The following is an 18,959-nucleotide window of genomic DNA, read 5'->3' on the forward strand; positions in this document are numbered from 1 at the left end:
GCTTATTCTTCTGGGAATTTACATAACTTGATCATTGTAAATACTCTACCTTTGATACTTCATGAGGGAAAAAACACTGGTCTATGTACAGTAATTATTCTGATCTTTTTGTTAGGGAAAGCATTTGTAATAAGGAATCTTGAAAATAAAGCAAACCCAAGCTTAAGTACTCTGGGCTGAAGCATGCAGTTCCTTGCAAGGAAGTATTAAATGAAAACAGAATAAATAACAAAACTTGAAATAAGTCAAGCCCTGCAAAACCAGTAAGTACAACACATCTTGCATGCATATATTAATTAGAAAGATGTTCTATTTTTTATTTTATTATTTTTTAATATTTATTTATTTTGGGGGGGAGAACCCAAGTGGCGGAAGGGCAGAAAGTGGGGGGCAGAGGATGGGAAGTGGGATCAGGGCTGACAGGCTGAGGGCAGCAAGCCCGCTGTGAGGCTCGAACTCATAAACTGGGAGATCATGACATGAGCGGAAGTTGGACGCTCAACAGACTGAGCCACCCAGGCACCCCAAGATGTTCTATGTTTTATTTATTTATTTATTTTTTTCAAATTTTTTTTTTCAACGTTTATTTATTTTTGGGACAGAGAGAGACAGAGCATGAACGGGGGAGGGGCAGAGAGAGAGGGAGACACAGAATCGGAAACAGGCTCCAGGCTCTGAGCCATCAGCCCAGAGCCTGACGCGGGGCTCGAACTCACGGACCGTGAGATCGTGACCTGGCTGAAGTCGGACGCCTAACCGACTGCGCCACCCAGGCGCCTCAAGATGTTCTATGTTTTAAAAGAAAATAAGCAGAAATCAAATTTCCTTTCATCAGTTTACTGACAGATTGGATTCTTTGCAAGTTTAAAAACTGAAAACTTCCTAAATATTTTTTTAATGTTTACTTATTTTTGAAAGAGAGAGACAGAATGAGAGTGGAGGAGAGGCAGAGAGAGAGGGAGACTTAGAATCCAAAGAAGTCTCCAGGCTCTGTCTATCAGCACAGAACCTGATGTGGGGCTCGAACCCACAACTGTGAAATCATGACCTGAAGTCAGACATTTAACAGACTGAGCCACCCAGGCGCCCCAAAACTGAAAACTTCCTAAATGATTATTAAGTACTATGTATTAGCCAGATGTTACATGCTTTTGGAACTTTTTAAAGGTCAAATTATTATTATTATTATTATTATTATTATTATTATTATTATTATTTTAACCAGGCAGCTACAAAGTCTCTAAACTGATATACAGGGACGCCTGTGTGGCTCAGTCGGTTGAGTATCTGACTTCAGCTCAGGTCATGATCTCGCAGTCGGCGAGTTTGAGCCCCACGTCAAGCTCTGTGCTGATAGCTCGGAGCCTGGATCCTGCTTCAGATTCTGGGTCTCCCTCTCTCTCTGCCCCTCCCACATGCATGCTCTGTCAAAAATAAACAAAAAAAAAAATTTTTAACTGATACACAAATGTTAATGTGTATGAGAATAGGTATATTAATTTCTGTAGAGGTTTGCAGTTTCTATAATTTTGAGAAGAAGATGAGGCACTAAAAAGGTTAGAAAGCATCATGTTAGACACTGCAAATATTCTTCTGAAATGGAAACAGCATATCGGTTACAATGCAAAGAGGTGGCACAGAAACTATCTTTTAAAAATAGTTCTTGACTTAAAGCTCAATAGCATTAGAATCTGAGTTCTGGAAGGGCAGGAATTATTTTTTCTGTATTATTCATTGATGTGTCCTCAATGCCCAGGTCAATGCCTGGCTCTGATGAAAACAGCAGTAATTGTTTATTCAATGAATGAACATCAATGATTCAACAGCAATAGTGTGAAATCCATCATGCTTAATGGAAACAAAAAGAAGACATAGTCTCTGTTTAACTTGTGGTTAAAAGCCTCTAAATAGAAATACTTAGGAAAAGACACTGCATATGTATCTGCCATTTTTAATTTAGATTTTTTAGCATGACAGATTTTGCAAATGATGCTCCCATAGGTACAGGTCTGAGAATGTACTTCTGATTAATACAGAGTAACATGTCCATCAACATTCCTCAACACCTTGACTTCTCCCTCTTACTCATAAGCACATCCCCACTGGAATAGAAGGATGGCAGCAAAAATGAAGACAATAATGGAATGATCTTATAATGTTTTGCCTCAATGACAATAAAAGACTTGTAAGCTTCCTTTAACCATATCACTGGCCACCCTGTGGGCACAAAAAGAAGCTGAGAAGATCAAGTCTCTTCAGAATCGGAGCCAAGAGGTGCCGTATCATTTCTAATTCCTTTATCAGCGTACCACTTTCCTACAACAGAAATGGCACTGAATACCAAAGAAGTCCTTGACAGGTGGAGTGCTATGTGTGACCCTAACCTCTTCAGTGGGGAACTTAGGACAACTAAATCTGAATTCTCTACAAGCAGCAAACACAGGGCAGAATCCTGATGAAATGACCAGAATCCTGATGAAAAGAACACCAATCTGGTCATCTTTTAAATTTTTTTTTTCAACGTTTTTATTTATTTTTGGGACAGAGAGAGACAGAGCATGAACGGGGGAGGGGCAAAGAGAGAGGGAGACACAGAATCGGAAACAGGCTCCAGGCTCTGAGCCATCAGCCCAGAGCCCGACACGGGGCTCGAACTCACGGACCGCGAGATCGTGACCTGGCTGAAGTCGGACGCTTAACCGACTGCGCCACCCAGTCGCCCCTAATCAGGTCTTTTAAATTTTTTTTTTTTTCAACGTTTTATTTATTTTTGGGACAGAGAGAGAGACAGAGCATGAACGGGGGAGGGGCAGAGAGAGAGGGAGACACAGAATCGGAAACAGGCTCCAGGCTCTGAGCCATCAGCCCAGAGCCCGACGCGGGGCTCGAACTCCCGGACCGCGAGATCGTGACCTGGCTGAAGTCGGACGCTTAACCGACTGCGCCACCCAGGCGCCCCTAATCTGGTCATCTTTTAAAACACAGGAGGGGCGCCTGGGCAGCTCAGTCAGTTAAGAATCCAATTCTTGATTTCTGCTCATGTCATGATCTCATGGTTTGTGAGATCACACCCAGTGTGGAGCCTGCTTGAGATTCTCTCTTTCCCCTCTTTCTCTGCCCCTTCTCTGCTCATGTGCTCTCACTCTCTCTCTCTTTTTCTCAAAATGAATAAAAACCATTAAAACACAGGAATCAGGGTAAAAGGACCTTCTGGTCGCATTCTATGACATGGCAAGGCTTAAGTAAGAAGAGACAAGTAGCCAGAATAAGTGCAGAGAGCTAAAGCGAATGAGAAAGCCAGCTGTCCACCCAATGACTCTATGAGCTTCCACTTTTCTGCCACCTTGAATTTCCAGCCACTTATTATTATAATACTGTCTTAATCTTCAATTTGAAAAATAATTGATATCGTACAGCTCTTAAAATACTACAGGGAAAAAGAGTGGATGGAGCGCTTCTACCTGGGTGTTCTCGGCTTGAATGAAGTTATTTCTTTGCTTCTTTTGTTTTTAGATCTTCCTCCTGGTCCATTTCTTAAAATGTCTCCTATTAAAGACATCACCACATCTCTAAAGCAATTATTGTTGTTGTTGTTGTTAATATGTGACACAGAAGTATGACCAAAGGGAAGCAAACCACGAAATCTGATCGACTCCCAAGTGACAACAGTCCCAATGTTCACGCACCTGCTGGAAGAATTAAATGATGGAAAAGAAGAGGCAGAGTGGAAAGCAGTGGTGCCTTTAAAGAGGAGGCCCCAGGGAAGGTCACTGCGGGTCACTGATGTACAGACACCCACAGTGAAATGTGTGCCAACATGTCTAGACACAGCAGGAAACGCTCTGGGCCGTATGGAATAGTTGATATTGCCACAGTCCAAGGAGAATCGCTGAACGCCTTCTTCATCTATTTTTGTTCTCAAGCAGAGTTGTGCCCCCTGCACGTATGGCCAGACTTTTTCTCGACATTGTTGCTTTGCTTTGGAGAGGTTACAATTTTGAGTTAGCTTTATACCATAAGACGCTAAGAAGAGATCTATGCCAGCTCTCTTTTAACATTCACAACCATACATGCTCCTAATTTATGACAAAAATATAAATGCTGAACTTATGTGATCACACTATAATAAGTTGTAAATGATGTATGAAATGAGAAATTCTAGCACAGTGCTCAGAGAATTAAAAAAATCTCATCTGCTCTCCTAACTGTGTTATGTACTACAATACATACACAAAAATATTAGCATTTTTCCTAGTCTGGGCTGAATAACTATGCTCTTTGACAGCTGCCTTCTGGAAGCTCTTGAAAAATTTTCCCAGTAACTGAATTTTTCAAAACAAAACAAAACAAAACAAAACAAAACAAAACAAAACAAAACTCCCCTTCTTTAATTTCCTTTAAAAAATGAAACGGCTAGTATTAGATCATATCTGCCTCTGAAGAGACCTATCGGAAGCTACAGTTTTAATTTTTTTTTTTATTTTCCTCATCATTATGTTAGATTCCCAATCTGCTCATTCTTTTCCAACTCTGAGGTTTCAGTCACCAACTCCCATCACCTGCTTCTGATCCCTACTTCCTGAACACCTCTGGCAAAAGCTGGGTAACCTGGGAGCAAGCATGCACTACCCCTTTCAGACGTCTCTCTTTGGAGGGGTCTCACCACACTCAACAATTCAATTACTCCTCTCCATCTCGTTTCCTATCACACTTCTGCTCAGAGTCCACCTACCTTGTTCCTGTAACTCACTTTTAGCCCCCAATTTCCTTTCATCCTCTCTTTTGCTCCCCAATGATAGCGGACATTATTTTCCAACGTTACCTATAAAAGGTCAAGGCCACAAACCCAGTCGCTCCTTTCCATCTCAACATCTTCTGTCCATTTTCTGTCCTCGCCTCTCTTCCTTCCACATCAGAAGGAGTGCCCTTCCTCTCAAAGTAGAGTCCTTCACTTGCATCCTGAATCCCTTCTGCCACTTGCTCCTTTGAATCATCCCATACTGCTGACGCACAACAGTTCCTCCCATGTACTTGTGTAACGAGTGAATGAATGAACAGGTAAATGGTTAGAAGGAACATGCCATTCACAGAAGGTTTCACAGAACTGTTCCATTTCCTCACCTTTGAGAGGGCAAACCAGTACTAATTCCGAGTTTCTGAGAAGCTGATCCTAACGAAGACACAGGACTTTCCTTGAGCATATAAGGTACTTCCTCTCCCAGAATCCTTATTAATCTTCTAAAAGCTGCTATTTTGCTTTATATATAAGTCAAAGGTTATACTTTAAAGGTAATATTATGATACACGTGTTATAGAATACTGAATGTCTTAGACCGCAGGAAAACATTTCCTCCTAAGTTTTGTCAAATATATTATGAAGAATATTATTTTCAGTTTATGTAAACGTAGGAATATTATTCTAGGCAGAATGGAATCCAGACTATTCACACAACTAGCGACCAGACCAGACTAATAAACCAGTCTTCTTCAAAGAGACTGTAAAACATGCTTGCTCTCATTCCTTTTTTGCCTACAGGCATAAAACATCTGAAGCAGATGATTTATTAACAATACACACTATACTGCTAAAAGTTAAACCAAGAACCCATATACCTACCACAGGGAATCCACAACCACTAAATTTCATCACACTAATTCCACCTATCCCTTTATTCTTTCTTTATTTTTCATGCCCCCCACCCCTCCCACCCATGTGAAGTATTTTAAAGCAAATCATATCCCTGACGCCATTCTACCTGTTTACTATTAAGTCTCTCTGAATCTTACCTAACCATAACAGTATGTACCTAAAAAAAATCAACAAGAATTCTTTGTAAAATGTCAAGAATTCAAGACCAAACACCATGTATCATTTCTGGTTATGTTAAACTGTATTTCCTATTTGGGTTTTTGAAAATCATAATCTTTATAGCCAATACTTACTGACCAATTACAAGTGCCAAGCATTATGCTAAGAAGTATATCTATTATCTCATTTAATCCTCAAATAGTCCCAAGAGGAAAGTGCTATTATCATCTTCATTTAGCAGACAGTTAACAACCGTAAGAGACATGAACTAACTTACCCAGGTTGACGCAGCTATGGAATTAAAAACCCAGGATTTGGACCCAGACCCTCTGACACCAGAACTGAGCCACTTACATACCATATAGTGGTGCCTTCACCACTATACAGGAAGATATGTGTCTTGAGGATGAACATAAATGCAGATCTATTTCATAGTCCTATATGAATCCATATAAGAAGCCTGTGCCTCACCAATAATATTCACTACTTACCTTTATCTTAAGTGACAGAATTAGAATGATACACTAAAAAAGAAGGTGACTGTGGGCAGTATAAATTTTACATGGAGTGAAGCATTTCAAGGAAAATGGAGAGTTTACATGTATGATTGTAGGAAAAATACAGAACTTCAGGAAAGAATGTGAACAAGGTACCAACAGAAAGTAAATTTTATCTTAATTTCATTACTATGAGAAGACTTGGAATTTAGTCATCAGAGTAAGACTTTCCAGAAGTACTACTCTGCCGCTATTTTCTCAAGTAAAAGCCCATGCCAGCAGTGTGCATGCATGAGCAGTCTTGTACTAAGCTAAGTACCCATGTGTGGCACTGAGACCCTATTAAATATATTCTCTGATGAGAATGAAATACAGTAATAGATTAGTCCTGAAACAAATTTACAGCTTTAATTAATGAAGCCTTACAGTACATCAGTAAGCAAAGTAATGAAAGTTACAAAGGGAAGTAGTCAGCCAGTGAGCTATGTCATATTCATTGGCCCATGTAATTTATAGTCTGTTATAGATTAAGTGACACATGTCCATACAGGGAAGGTATGAATGAATACACATATGCATCGCTGTACAGCCTACGGAAAACATAAACGCTAGGAGTATTTCTGCCACCAAACTGTTCAACACCCAATTTCAAATGCCAGCCAGAGGAGACACATTTGCGGCATATAATGTTAAGTGGTTTGATTTCTTTATATATACATATACATATACATATATATACATGTAAATTTATATATGTATATTTGTATTTATATATAAATATATTTATGTGTGTATATATATGTATATCCTGATATTCCCAATCCTGCAGTTCAGTTTATGCACATCCATACCCTTTCCTTTCTCCCTGTCACTGGTCCATGGCTCATCTCCCCACCTGCAGTCTCAAACCAGTCTCCTGATGCCTCCAAAGGGACACTGATCCAGCAATTACTTCCCCTCTCCCCTGAGTGTAACCTCTCCTTTGTTAGGGGATCCTTCCTGTCAATGGAGCTCAAGTCTTTCCCACTCCAGGTTCTTAAAAAAAGAACCAAACCCTCAACACACCCCTTACTACACACTGGTGAGTAAACCTTGGTTGAAAAAGAAAAGAGAATATGATAAATACTGAAGAAGATGAGAACAGCGGTTAAGAGTACTGACACCTGATGAGGCTACAAGTTAAAATACCAGCTTTGTCGCCTCGCACAAGTTACTCATTACCCCGGGGCCTCACTTTCCCCATCCATAAAAAAATGGGGATATTAAAAGTCCCTACCTTAGAGAGTTGTTACAAGGGATAAACAGATATTTTTAAAAGAGCTTAGAACAGTGCCTGGCACATCATAAGCATTATATGAGTGTTTTGTTAAATAAATAAAGAAGAAAATAAAATAAAGTTACAGATAATATCTAGGGAAATGACTCCCTGACTTTTCTAGCTATCCCCCGTGGACTGGGGAAATGACAAACTTTCAACCAGATAGATTCACTCCAAAAGCATTTTACTCATATAAAACTAGATTTTTCAAACTCTTTTTTTTTTTTTTTTACTAATTATGTTTTACAGTGTTATATCATGTCAAGACTATACAAAACTCAACTAAATAAAAGTGTGTTCTATTTGCTGATAGTCCAATGCAGCTTTATCTGCGGGCTTCTCCGGGTCGGCTGTCACACAGACAAATGAGGAAGGGAAACTGGAAAAGAAGTACTGGGTGTACGTTAGCAAGATGGTGTCAGAAGTAGACAAAATCTTTACGGATGCTTACAGCAAGAGTTGGATGCCACATGCATCAGACGCCTAACATTCTGGGGTCTCTTCAGGTAAAATTAACCGGCTTCCTAAGTATGGCCCAACTTCAGTGACAATTTAAGATTGTTTTTGGAAAACGTACCCTTCGGTTTTGAGGAGATACCATGTGTGCCATCGTTCCACTGAGTGAACCAGAAGGGGACCATTTTCACACGTTGTCTCCTTTTGCATTTGACGTCTCCAAGTACCGCTATGACTTTTATCACTGGCATACGGGGTGAGCCAATGCTACTTCGCTTTTCTTCAAGTATTTTGAGGACTCAATTCAGAAAACCAATTTCTGGAGCACAGAGTATTTGTGAGGCCCTCTGCCTAGATCTAGTATTATCATTATCAGTAATTTATAACAACCTATTATTAATACTATCAGTCTCTGGAGTTCTAACTCTGGCCAGTAAAATCCTGCTCAACTATGGAAACTTTCAGGTAAATACTATAGCCCTTGAGGACTGAGGCCCACAGAGTAGAGTGGGACAGACTGCCAGCTTGTAGCTCAGCTTTGCCTCCTGCTGGGTCTATAAGCTTAGACCAGTTACTTACCCTGTCTGTGCCTTGGTTCACTCCCTATAAAATCAGGGCTGGTAATATTTTTAAAGCATTTAGAAAGAAGTCTGGAAAATGGATAGTGTTCAATAAATGCTGGCTGTTTGCTTCTTGGAGGAGGAAAGTTAAAACAAAAGAAGAAAAAAAAAGTCCTAACCAGTTGTCTGCCTTGTGGCAGAAATAAACATCTACCTCTCATCATCACTCCTCTCCAGGCTTCGCACATGTCAGTCACTCTAGTTACACCGGGACAAGGTAACTTCCTGTGATTAATAGTCAGGATAATGCTGTCAGATTACACTTAAAATGTGTTTTATTTTTTGTAAATTAGAGCACTAATGATCTTCTTTAACAACAAAAGCATTCACTTAAACATACCATCTTTTGTCTATGGGCTTTTATTACTTGGGCTGGACTTTGAACTCAGAAAAGGAAAAATAAAAATCAAATGACCTAGTTTCCTCAAAAGAGAAATACAAAAAAATCTAAGAGGGAAAGAGAGAGGGGGAAAAAAAGGTGAAATGAGACTTGTGAAACTTAACAACCAGTTACGATATATGGATTTTATATGGATCTTACAAGTTACAACCTCCTTATTTGGAATTTGTAAAACTATATTTATGAGTCAATATGGGAATACTGAATACTGCCTGGATATGGATATCTGATAAGGGAATATTCATTTCTTAGTAATTTCTTTAGAGTTCTGCTTTTTAGGGCTATACCCCAAAATATTTACATACAAAAATAAAAGGATGTGGAGGACTTGCCTCCAAGTAATCTGGGGGCAAAGAAGAGGACCAGAAAGAGGTGTGGTTAAAACAAGACCCAGCCTGAGATGATCACTGTTGAAGCTGAAGGCAGGTACACGTGTACGATACTATTCTACTGTTTCACGTCTGAAATTTTATTAAAAAAAAAAAAAAAAGGAAGCTTTACAAGACATGCATGTTGACTTTAAAATACCATATATCCCATACTGCATCCATTGTTGGGCCTAAGAAGAAATGCAAGGAAGTCTCACAGTCATATCTTACCTTTCTGATACCCTTTCCTGAGAAGATGTGAATACTTTACACTCATTAGCTATGCTGGGACCAATGAAGGAAGCCAGACCTGACACCGGTTTCAAGATGAAGGAAAAGACAGAGGTGAGTGAAGAGGTCAGGGAAGCAGCAGTCAACTGGGAAGACCACAATCACGTCCAGTCTTCAGATCTGTGCACCCTAAGGCCTCTTCAAGAGTTAATGGTGATATTGCCCTGTGCCATCAATGGAACCTAAGCCACTCACAGCAAGGTTTTAGAAGCTCCTTAAAAGAACAATCACTACACTACCCAAGGCCTTGGAAAGCCAAGCAAATAAATGTGAGACTGTTTTGACACCTACTAAGCACATATTTTCATTCTTACTCATTTCTTTGCAGATCATCTTTACGGTGATTATGAGTTTGGGAGGTGAGAGCAAACAGCCAAACTCAGTAAGTAGAAGCAATGAAGAAGGATTTAGGCTTGATTTCTTCTAGGGTCATTACCTCTCAGGTGGTTTATTAGAGGCGTGCGTGTGACAGAAGAAAGGGGAGAGGAAGAGGAAGAATGGGCAGAGGGAGAAGGGGGAGGCCGGCACACGTCACAGACTAAGAAAAAGGTCCAGCTCCTGGTCTGAACTTGGGGACTGCAAAAACATATTCTGAGGCTCCTGTACCCAGGTTATTTTCCTACTTTCACCAAGTAAACAGGAACAAAACAAGGGGAATTTTGTCGATTCCCGACGAAACCACGAGACCAGCCAATATTAATCTTAAATTAAATTAATGCACTTCCTATAGTAATGCAATGTGAACATTAGTGGCCAAGGGGAATTTGTAGTCCTCAAAACCTTAGCCTAATAAGCCTGAGCAAAAGAGTGACCTCATGCCTCCCTTTTACATTCTCACTGTTTGTTAACTATTTTAGAGACAACATATTATACAATATTATGAGGAACTTGTTAAACTACCTGCAAAAACCAAGCTAAGACAGACTTCAATATGTTAGCAAGTATTATCTCTAAATAATCTTCCCTATTTCTAAAGCAAGTGCTAAGCTGTAACTTGGATCTGTTTTTCAAGCCTTTTTTTCTTCCCTTTTTAGTACTGCTGGTTTGTGAAGGGGGAAAAGTTTTCTAACTCACTGATTCATTTCCTCCAAAAGTATGTAAAGCAGATTTTGAAACTATTATCACAGTTATTTACACATCTCATAAACTCTGTCCTTTCTACCCCAAAATGCTATCTTTAAATTGTATGGATATAGTCCTCTGTCCAGAAAAGTCCTCTTACTAGTAGGTAATGATTAACATATAAAATAATTCACCAAAGACTTTATGGCTATAAATGCATTAAAAGTAAACTTCACACATACTTCTTAGGAAAAAAATATTTTTTTACCAGGAAAAAATACTCCAGAATTACTGTGTGTTTATAAAACAATATATGTGGCTCAGAGTTACTTAAAACTGTCAGCATTTACTTAGTAAGCATAATTTTTTAAAAATATGGTAAAGTTGGGTCATTATGTATGATTTGTGTGATACGATTTAAATTATAAATTAAAATTTTTAAGGTAAAAGATGGGGTGCATTGTGTTCAGCTTTTAAACAAATCTAAAAGATTTTAAAACACAAAAAAGTCTCAACAAGGGTTGAGGCCTTTGAAAGACAACCAAAATACTCACTATAGGTTTCTCCTATATATTGAAAACTTGCCCTCAGAAAAGACTCTGAGAACTTAGAAAGAAAAAAAAGTATGTGAAACTGTTTACTATTTCACAGCTCTAAAACTCTAATGGGAAGGCTTCCAAGTATTTACGTCTTTCTCAATATTACCCGATACAGATAGGATAAGAATAATGTAATTGTTTAGTGAAATTTTCAAAAATAAAACTCGTTCAGCCTGATCAGTACCAAGTAACTCAAATAACAGACCTGATATCAATGCCATACTTTCATTTAGTAATAATTATCATGGTTCTAGAGCCTTTTTGAGTTTTTCAAAGAACTTCTCTAGGCATCACACATCTAACTTTCATGGGAACCTCCAGAGGGTAGGCAAGCTTAGAAATTCACACAGTTCTACAAATGAGAAAATTGTGGCTGACAGAGTTAAAGTATGCAACGTCATATATCCCAAAGCTTGCCAATTACAAATACTCACCATTCCAACATTAAAACATTCAAGGCAGGTTTTCATGTGCCGTTACCTGATTGGCCGATTCTCTTTACTGTCAAACAGAGAGAAGATGACCTCAAGCTCCTCTCCCAGGTTAGAACACATGAGGCTCTTCATTTGCACAAAGAGGTGGTGATTGCTGGCCTGTACTGGGGTATCTTTCTTCCGATGTCGGTGCTCCATCTGAAGGACACCCCCAACAACAAGAACATGATAAGCATGGACTGAAGAAAACAATGTGATCCAAAAACTAGATAGCTACAGTATGATTAAGTTGTCCTGTGCCATCATTTTTTTTTTTTTTTCCTGTGGGCTTGGCATCTATTTGGATGTTACATTCCAAATTTTCTTCCAACTCCTAAAATAAGAAACCATGAAGTTTCCAGACCATTAAGGAATCTTGCTTTAATAATTTGGTTTTTAATCATTAATGTGAAAAGGATACCAACTTGGGGCGCCTAGGTGGCTCAGTTAGTTAAGAGTCCGACTTTGGCTCAGGTCATGATCTCATGGATTGTGGGTTCAAGCCCCACAATGGGTTTTGGGCTGACATTGTGGAGCCTGCTTGGGATTCTCTCTCTCTCTCTCTCTCTCTCTCTCTCTCTCTCGGTCTCTGTCTCTCTGTCTCTCTATCTCCCTCTCCCCTGTCTGCCCCTCCCCCACTTGCACTTTCTTGCTCTCTCAAAATAAATAAGCTTTACCAAAAAAAAGAAAAAAAAAAGATACCAACCTATTGAGTAGATCTATGAAGTAAGAAGTTCAAAAGATTCTACTGTTCCCTTATCAGCTTCCAAGGTGAGAACAAATTAATAGTCATCTTTAAAACGGCAGACTAGAAGTGCCTGGGTGGCTCAGTCAGTTAAGTGTCTGACCTTGGCTCAGGTCATGATCTTGCAGTCTGTGAGTTCGAGCCCTGCATCAGGTTCTGTGCTGACAGCTCAGAGCCTGAAGCCTGCTCCAGATTCTGTGTTTCCCTCTCTCTCTCTGACCCACCCTCCTCAAAAATAAACAAACATTAACAAATTCTTTTTGAAAACCAGACTACATCTGTCTGGTCATTTCACTGATGGCAGTTGAACAATGCAGCTGTCACTTCACATCTGTCATAGTTCAAAGTCCTTTTATGTATACTCAATTGCAAAATTGTGGTAGTTTTCTGAGACATGCTGTGGCAAGTGATATTCAATCACTAGAGCAAGAAGATATTTCTAACTTGCAGTGGAGCTATATGGAGGCAGACTGGGCAAGTCAGTGAGACGTCTAAGGGGAAGAACAGCATCCATATCCATCTCATTTCTGCCCTCTATATGGCTACATGGGCTACACCTGGGAGGCAGAATCAGAAGTAGGAAATAATACAAAATAAAGGAGGAAAGGATTCACCCAATGGTTTCAGGGGTGAAGAGAACATGCGGGTGATCATTCAGGCAACACATACTTGTTAAATGTCTATTATGTGCCAAGCACTGGGAACACACTGATGAGGAAAACCAGAAATAGCCCCTACCTTCACAGATCTTATCTACCAGAGGGAGCAGACATCAGCAAAATCATCCCACATACAGATGGAAAAATACACTGTGACGAATGGAAGGGAAGAACCAGATTATCATGAACATCTATAAGGAAGCAATCTGCCTTTGCATCCGGGCAGTCAGAGGAGGCGTCTTGAGACAGTGATACTTTGGCCAAGAGCCAAAGAGTGAGCCGGGCCGAAGAACCATCTCGGACAGTGCTTCTCAGACTATGTAGAGAAAAAAACCAGTTTGTTCTCCCCTCAATCTACTATAAACAGATATTTTTTGTTTCTAAACCTTTACTCACCATTTTTGTACTTGGACCAACTACAAACAGTTCATGGTCCAGCTAGTTCATGGACCACCTTTGAGGAGAACTGATTCAGGGTAAGAGCATGGGGAAAACATACACAAACACTTGTGTATTCACAGAACAGGTGCTAAGAATGTGGAGGACTTTTGCTTTCCTAACAAAGACTTACTAATGACCACCTCTTTTGGGTGACCTGACAATTAAAAAAAAAAATAGCTCAGGAATTAACTCCATAGTAATGAGGTAATATCTTTTGCTTATGGTTAAGGTACATAATTCTGTACATTAGTTATCCTTTTATGTTTCTTAGTTCAACAAGTGCTGACTGACCAACATTTGAAAGGAAAAATATGCCATCTAAACTTACAGTTGTAAATGTAACAATGAAATTACCATGATTTTTTCATGCTTTTATCTTTAATTTGAACTACTCAAAAAGTAAACAGTTTAAAAACCCAATTAACCAAATGCATCTGTAATCACTGTATACTCAACAGGTACAAAGGACGTCTCTCTGTGAAAGTGAAGTTAAGTACACTTTCTTGTAAAGTGCACCTCAGCATTGTGTTATGTGTTAGTCATAATTGCTAGAAAAAGCTTCCTGCAGAGAAATATTCTATCAGTAAAAAAAAAAAAAAAAAAAAAAAAAAGGCATAAGCATTGCTTTCTGAGAAGGCTGCTCTATATTGCTCTTTCAAAATTCTTTTTCAACAGAGCAAAAGAAGCATCATACATTCACATAACTACATCTCTTTAACTCACAGAGAGCCTTTTTATTTTCTGAAAAATGCTAACTATCTACTGGTATACTTAAAAGTTCAGGGTAATACCGCACCAAGTACCGTGAACAAATGAATGACTACCAAAGACTAGAGTGTGAAAAACAGGCATAAAAAAACCTTATTTAAATAAAGGACCTCAAGGAGTTGTCTGGTCTTCAAATAGCACAGAGTTCCTAGCATCAATCATGACATTCACTAAAAACTAAGCCCTGGCAGGGGGGGAAGGGGGGAAAGCTCCTTTACTCATGCAAGGAATTCAATATATCTAGATCAGTGGTTCTCAACCTTGGCTGCACTTTAGAATCACCAAGAGAGCTTTTAAAAAATACTTATGCATGGGACCTATCCCAGAACAATTAAATTAGAATTTCTAGGGGATGGGGGGCCAAGAGAGTGATAGTTTTAAAAGCTCCCCAGGTGATTCTAATGTGCAATGAGGGTTGAAAACTATTGATTGAGATCATATGCTAAGACATGCAAATCACAGCTGACTGAAAAATGCATTGTTGCATCTTCTGTGCAGTTACTGCCTTGCAACCTTGGATCTTTGCATGCATGCTTGTAATAAGCCTGCCTGCTTCCACCCTGATTACGCACATGTGACATGTGTCCTCACAAATTGCACTAAAGTCCCCCCTCCCTTCACCCACCACTGTTCCAGGTCTGGAAGAGATTTGGACTTAAGTAGGTTATGATTATTTATCTCTTGGAAACTCACTACTATGGAGAAATGCTAAAAATATCTCTGTGAAAATAGTATTACAAAAACAAAATTAAAAAGGCATGTTCACACATCAAGGGCGATAATTTGGCAGTTGTAATAAACAGACAAAAATCCATCTCAGAAATAATTTATGGTTAAAAGGCACCTGTTACTCTAAATGTGCTTACAGTTTAACCAGATTTTTGATTAGGAAAGAAAAAGATTCATTCCAAAGATTTATTTAAGGTATGCAAATTTTGTGTCCTCATATCATGTATAAATTACTGGGTGAATGGTCTATACCATGGTTTTTCAACTTCACCATTACTGATAATTTGGGCAGGATATTTCTGTGTTGTGGGGCTGTCCTGGGTTTTGTGGGATGTTTAGTAGCTTTTTCTGACCTCTACCCACCAGCACCTCTCCTCACCCCCATCCCACCTCATCTCCATTTGTGACAACCAAAAATGTCTCCAGACATTGACAAATGTCTCCTGCTCTCTGAGAACCATTGGTCTATACACTAAGGATCACAAAGCAAGCAGCTAACATGATCTTATAAAACCAAGAAAGATTCGTAAAAAGATACTCTGCATGCACAGATAACCAGAGAATCTAGCTACGGTTCTCTTTATTTATAGAAGTATTGAGAACTGGCCTTTGGCGGAAAACCAAAAGTTCCAAGTAGACATATGTTAACACTATGAGGTTTAGCATGTGTTAACTGCTTAGATGAACATAATCAGGTGAGAAGGGTCTGCTAATGGGCTATCAAAAACCTAAAGCAAGACTCCCCCCCCCCCCACCCCAATGATAACATATGGATTTCGTAAGGTGCAAACACTTGTGTTTCAAATAGAACATGGAGAAGACATTTAAAAGACGAGTGGCAACAAACAACCTCTACTGTATGCCAAGGCCCTTGATCCCTAAGAGACAATAAACAACAACAACAACAACAACAACAACAACAACAACAACAAAAAGGGTTTGGTGGTGATACCTGCAAAATTCTTCCTGGTAAGGAAGTCACTCACTATATGTTACCCGCAGGAAAAGACCAGTGCTATGGAAAATGTGAAGTATTGCTACGCCAGGATATAAACAGAAACCTGAAGCTTGAAGGTAACATGTCCTTCTGAAGTTTATGATAATTTGCATTTTTCTTGGGCTATTGTTTGCTTTAGGAACAGTAAAATACAACCACTACTCGGAGAAATTTCATGTAAAATCACAAATGAAGAGTTTGGGCTAGGTTTTGAGGTATTAAAAATGAAAAACACCCTCGAATGGTGGTCACTGCTCATCAGCAGCAGTCTCTTCCACCTGTGGCAGTCATTGCTGGTCCATCCCAGTCCAGGTAAGACCCTAGGGTCCTATCAACATAGCACTCCTGGCACCACCACTAACAAATTAGAATGTTGAAAGAGAAGAAGTCAATTTGCCATCCCGTATAAGACACAAAATGAAAGGAACAAAGATACAATTACACACACACAGAGAATCAAACTAGAAAAAATAAAATGTATTTGCCTAAGACATTATTAGTTGCTTATCAAATATTTGATATTCCTAGCTAAATATGGAGATGTGACTAGTATGATCAGGCCAGTGAAATGGAACTGCAAATGTTGTGTGCAATTTCCAGCAAAGCTCCCTTCAAGTTGTTGAACTGAGCAGAACCTACCTCTTTTCTACTGCTGGAGAGTGGACGTAATGGCTACAGCTCTTGGAGCTATATTATACATTCAAGTATCCTTGATGATGGAAGCCAAGTACTTTATAGCAGAAAAATAAGAGCCTGTATCACTTTTGACACCATGAAAGCACATACAAGCCCAGAACTTCCTGCCTGTGGGCTTGTATATTGTGAGAAAGAAAGAAATTTGTATTATGTCGAAGCTTCTATTATTTATTTCATTGGCCACAGCCAGATCTAGTCTTAACATTTACCATATAAGGTATCAATTATTCTTGCCACTTTGCCTATTAAGGATGAAATAAAGGTGAACGAAGCATGAAAATCAACTAAATGCTTAGGTGCTCTGGCAACATTAACTGCCAAGGAAAGTATTTTACATGCATTTCTTATTTAATCTTCTTAACAAATATGGTAAGAATTATTTCCTTATTTAATAGATGAAGAAATTGAAGCTTTGAGAGAGAGACTAAGCAATCAGCTTAAGACCACAGATCTGGTAAAGGGAAGAGAAAGAATTCACATCTACTTTTTTGGATCTATACCCACTGGTCTTTTCATAATACCATAACAACCTCAAAACTAGTGTGAGTGATTGCTTATTAAGTACAAAGCACTGTACAAGATTATCTTGGGCATAACAGATGAAGTATAAGACAGTGCCCACTCTGAAGAAACTTCAAATTGAGTGAGATTAAAAAACAGAAGTGAGAGACAAATTTGATGCTTAATGAGTTAAATAAAACAAAGATGTCTCATTAAAGGATATGACTGGCAAATCAATTATACTCATTTTATTTGTTATACAAGCTAAGAATTAGTGATAATTTTACCTTGGAAAACTCTTATTTTGTCTCCTTCCTCTTTCGCTGCCTCCCTCCAATTAACCTTTAACTGTGTTTTTGCTACGTACCCAATATTCTGCTTAGCACTGATGCACAAACTTCCTGCTTCTTGACTCGCAAAGGTCAAGGTGTACCACCTTTGGCACAAAGGTGTGCCACATGAGACATCACTCTCAAGAAGCTCAATGTGAAGGAAATTCTCTACAAAAAAAGAGAACTAATTCCAACTGATATAATAAAGTGTAGATAATCCAAACAGATGAGCGACTAAGGAAAAAAAGTGGTACAAGAATTGCTTTCTATAATCAGACATAAGCCCTAATGGGCTTACTGATGATTTTTTCCTCTCATTTTTCAGATACAGATAATCTCAGGTGAAGAAAATCCCAATACTCTATGAAGAATATTGTAAGCTTGGGAAGCTATCCAAAAGAGGCAGGATCTTGCAAAAGGTACTCCTTTGCAAGGAGTGCCTTTGAGCATCACTGTAAGATGCATGGAGCTTTGGCCTTTGAAAGCCCTTCCCAAACACATTTTTCTTTTATTGGGGGTTTTAAAAGGGCCTAGTTAATATCAAGAGATTAGTTAATTTTTTATGCAAGTATTAAGAATAAAAGGCTAGGGGTGCCAGGGAGGCTTGGTCGGTTGGGCATCCAACTCTTGATTTCAGCTCAGGTCATGATCTCATGGTTCAGGGGTTCGAGCCCCACATCAGGCTCTGTGTTGATGGTGCGGAGCCTGTTTGGGCTTCTCTCTCTCTCTCTCTCTCTCTCTCTCTCTGCCCCTCCCCTTTATCTCTCTCTCTCAAAATAAACATTTTCAAAATGCAAATAATGCTCTATGTATAAATGCACAAATGTTCTATGTATAAATCAATAAAAAATGCCCTCTCTCTCTCACTCTCTCTCAAAATAAATAAACACTGAAAAAAAAAAAAAGAATACAAGGCTAAATACAAGTTAGATTGGACTAGATTTGGGGAATCTAGATGCCAAGTAAATAAGTGAACCTTAACCTACCATGTAACTAGAAGAAAACTCAAGTCACAGGTGATTCCATGATGGGCAATATGATCAAATATTTTAGGATTATTACCAGACTTCAGCACTTAAGACGGATTAGGGTCTAGGAGGGGTGGGGGTGACACCAGCAGTTGGAGACAATGGAGGAGACACTTTCTATGGTATTTGGGCATAGTGGTAATGGGAGGACCGAGTGGGGTAACATGCTG

General features: G+C 39.1%; 1 protein-coding gene across 8 annotated transcripts in view; it reads right to left on the reverse strand.

Annotated features, from left to right (window-relative positions):
* DOCK4 (dedicator of cytokinesis 4) overlaps nt 1–18,959 on the reverse strand; it is a 438,192-nt gene that overhangs the window by 213,830 nt on the left and 205,403 nt on the right. For all 8 annotated transcript variants that reach the window (XM_045495353.1, XM_045495356.1, XM_045495351.1 and 5 more), the window contains exon 8: nt 11,901–12,052. In XM_045495353.1, coding sequence (XP_045351309.1) covers nt 11,901–12,052 — 152 coding nt within the window. The remainder of the gene's footprint in view (nt 1–11,900; nt 12,053–18,959) is intronic.

This window comes from Leopardus geoffroyi, chromosome A2 (genome assembly GCF_018350155.1).
Source record: "Leopardus geoffroyi isolate Oge1 chromosome A2, O.geoffroyi_Oge1_pat1.0, whole genome shotgun sequence".
In the NCBI taxonomy this organism is placed as follows: domain Eukaryota; kingdom Metazoa; phylum Chordata; class Mammalia; order Carnivora; family Felidae; genus Leopardus; species Leopardus geoffroyi.